General features: G+C 46.4%; 1 protein-coding gene across 1 annotated transcript; it reads right to left on the bottom strand.

Moving 5' to 3' along the window:
* Positions 1–631: 631 nt before the first annotated feature.
* On the bottom strand, positions 632–3,082 carry LOC110800556 (uncharacterized). Its single transcript, XM_022005871.2, has one exon. The coding sequence runs from the start codon at positions 3,080–3,082 to the stop codon at positions 632–634; it is 2,451 nt and encodes an 816-aa protein (XP_021861563.2).
* Positions 3,083–3,410: the final 328 nt, after the last annotated feature.

Here is a 3,410-nt window from a genome sequence, read left to right as displayed (position 1 = left end):
TAGATTTCATTTATATCGTATCTTGCATCATTGCTGACTGAGCCAATGTGCTCAACCTTCGATTTAGTTTATATCGTATCTTGCATCATTGTTGACTGAGCCAATGTGCTCAACCTTCGATTTAGTTTATATCGTATCTTGCATCATTGCTGACTGAGCCAATGTGCTCAACCTTCGATTTAGTTTTTTGTCGTATCTTGCCCCATTGCTGATTGAGCCAATGTGCTCAACCTTTTATGTCGTTTTGTCGTATCTTTCCCCATTGCTGACTGAGCCAATGTGCTCAACCTTTTATGTCGTTTTGTCGTATCTTGCCCCATTGCTGACTGAGCCAATGTGCTCAACCTTTTATGTCGTTTTGTCGTATCTTGCCCCATTGCTGACTGAGCCAATGTGCTCAACCTTTTATTTCGTTTTGTCGTATCTTGCAACATTGCTGACTGAGCCAATGTGCTCAACCTTTTATTTCGTTTTTTCGTATCTTGCAACATTGCTGACTGAGCCAATGTGCTCAACCTTTTATTTCGTTTTGTTTATGCCGTATAGTTTACCTGGAATATACTTGTAGCTCATATATTAGATTTCAAAATATGGCACTGTCGGCCCTTCTACATCATTTTTTCATACAACTTCATACATGGAATTTTCTTAAAGTATCTGCGTTCCATGAGTTCTTCTGCGGTGTTCCATCCATCTCCATTAGTCTGTATGATCCAGCTACCACTTCTTCCCATATCTGGTAGGGCCCTTCCCAATTTGCAGTCAGTTTTCCTTGTTTTTGAGCTTTGCCGGTTGCTGCCGTCCGGCGAAGTACAAGGTCGCCTACCTCTAGATTCCTATGTTTTACTCGCTTGTTGTAGGCCCTGCTCATTCTGTTCTTGTATGCAGCCGACTTAATTTCCGCCTGCAGTCTGACCTCTGGTAAGAAATCTAGCTGGTGCCTGAGTAAGCTGTCGTTTCCCTGTTCTTCATAATGCTGGATGCGGAAGGTGGGTAGTGCTACTTCAGCCGGTATGACTGCTTCTGATCCGAAGCATAGTTTGAAAGGGCTCTCTCCCGTTGCTTCTTTAACCGTCGTTCTGTTACCCCATAGAACCTCTGGGACTGTGTCTTCCCACTTGCCTTTGAACTCATCCAGCTTTTTCTTAAGGGCTACGAGTATTTGTTTATTTGCAGCCTCGGCTTGCCCGTTGCTCTGTGGGTGGCAGACTGACGCGTATGCGAACTTGATCCGGTAGTCTGCCAAGAATGCTCGTATAGGTTCGCAGTCGAACTGGCATCCATGGTCGAATACTATTGCTGTCGGTATTCCAAACCTTGTTATGATGTTTTTCCAGATGAACTTCCGTACCTGGTTGGCTGTTATCTTGGCTACCGGCTCGGCCTCAATCCATTTTGTGAAGTAATCGACGACAACAATCAAGAACTTCCTGCCTCCTGAGGCTGTTGTGAAGGGTCCTACAATATCCATTCCCCACTGGGCGAATGGAATTGGATTCAGAATGGGCATCAAGTCGTTTGCTGGCATACGTATTACTGAGGCAAATAGCTGGCATTTTTCACATTTCTTGACGTAGCTCTGTGCGTCTTCGAGCATGGTTGGCCAGTAGTAACCTTGTCTTTGGCAGATCAAAGCGAGTGTTTTTCCTCCTACATGGTTTCCGCATATTCCTTCATGCATTTCTTCGATTAACCTTGCTGATTCGTATGCCGTCAAACACCGCAGCAGGGGGAGGCTGAATGCTCTTTTATAGAGTTGTCCCTGATATATGACGTACCAGCAGACGTCTTTTTTGATTTTCTTTGCCTCCCTGATATCGGCCGGGAGCACTCCAGTTGTCTTGTACGTCCAGATATCGTCGTACCACTCTTTGTTTGCCGTGATGACCATTATTTCTTTTCCTTTTTCATCCGTACTCCTTCTGTGCATGATTTCTATCATTACTGATCGACTGAGCTCGATTGCTTTCGAACTGGCCAGTTTTGCTAGGCTGTCTGCGGCAGTGTTCAACGCTCTAGGGACCAACTTGATCTCAAAAGCCTCTAATTTCGCTGTCAGCGTCTTCAGTTTTTCTTGATACCGCCGCATTGATGGCTCCTTTGTTTCATACTCTCCCGAAAACTGATTTGCCACCAACTGAGAATCTGTTGTCATTACTATCCTCTTGGCATCTGCCAACAAACATAGCTGTACCCCTGCAATGGCTGCTTCATATTCTGCTTCGTTGTTCGAAGCTGCAAAAGTGAATCTGATTGCGTATTCGAACTTATCTCCTGTCGGAGAGGTCATGACAACGCCGGCTCCCGCTCCCGACTGAGCGGCTGACCCGTCCACTGATACTTCCCAGGATTCTGCTTTGGTTTCATCCTCTTGATAAGATGCTTCAACTACGAAGTCGGCCAAGGCTTGTGCTTTTATTGCATTGCGCGGGTGAAACTCAAGATCGTACTCCGACAGCTCTATTGCCCATCGCAACAGCCTGCCGGCTGTATCCATTTTTTGCAAAGCCTTCTCTAGTGGGAAGTTCGTCAGGATTTGTATGGTATGTGCATCAAAATATGGTCTGAGCTTTCTGGCGGCTATCAGGACTGCATAGGCAACTTTCTCTATCAGCGAGTATCTCGCTTCTGCCGGATTCAAAATGTGGCTGACAAAGTATATCGGCTGCTGGACTTTGTCTTTTTCACTGATTAGTACGGCAGCAACGGTTTGGGCTGAAGCGGACACATACAACTGTAGCTTGTCGCCCTCTTCCGGCCTGGCTATCGTCGGCAAAGCACGAAGATGGTCTTTTACCTTCTCAAAGGCCCTTTCCTCGGTTTCTCCCCACCGGAATTTTCCGTTCTGCTTAAGAGTGTTAAAAAATGGGATCGACCTGTCGGCTGATTTGCTAACAAATCTTGTCAGAGCTGCCATTCTTCCTGTCAGCCTTTGTACATCTTTGATGCTTTTTGGTTGGGGCAGACTGAGTATTGCTTCTACCTTATCTGGGTTTGCGTCTATGCCTCTCTCGCTGACAAGGAAACCCAAGAATTTCCCCGATTTCACTCCGAACACACATTTCTTGGGGTTCAGCTTCATTTGGTAACGGCGTAGAGTTTCAAACGCTTCCCTGAGGTCGTCTAAATGGTCGGTCTCCAATTTGCATTTCACTATGGAGTCGTCGACGTATACTTCAATGTTGCGGCCTTTTTGGCTTGCGAACACTCTGTCGACCAGTTTTTGGTACGTTGCCCCAGCGTTCTTTAACCCAAACGGCATAGCCTTGTAACAGAATACTCCCCCCCTCAGTGATGAATGCTGCTTTTCTCCTGTCGGCCTTTGCAAGGCTGACTTGGTGGTACCCGGAAAATGCGTCAAGGAAACTGAGCAGCGCATGGCCAGATGTGGAGTCGACTAGCCTGTCGAT

The sequence above is a fragment of the Spinacia oleracea genome, chromosome 5, assembly GCF_020520425.1.
Source record: "Spinacia oleracea cultivar Varoflay chromosome 5, BTI_SOV_V1, whole genome shotgun sequence".
In the NCBI taxonomy this organism is placed as follows: Eukaryota; Viridiplantae; Streptophyta; class Magnoliopsida; order Caryophyllales; family Amaranthaceae; genus Spinacia; species Spinacia oleracea.
This window is presented reverse-complemented; position numbering and strand designations above follow the sequence as displayed.

Excerpts from the sequence above, each read along its gene's own strand:
- LOC110800556 (XM_022005871.2), bottom strand. The coding sequence starts at position 3,082 with ATGAAGCTGAACCCCAAGAAATGTGTGTTCGGAGTGAAATCGGGGAAA.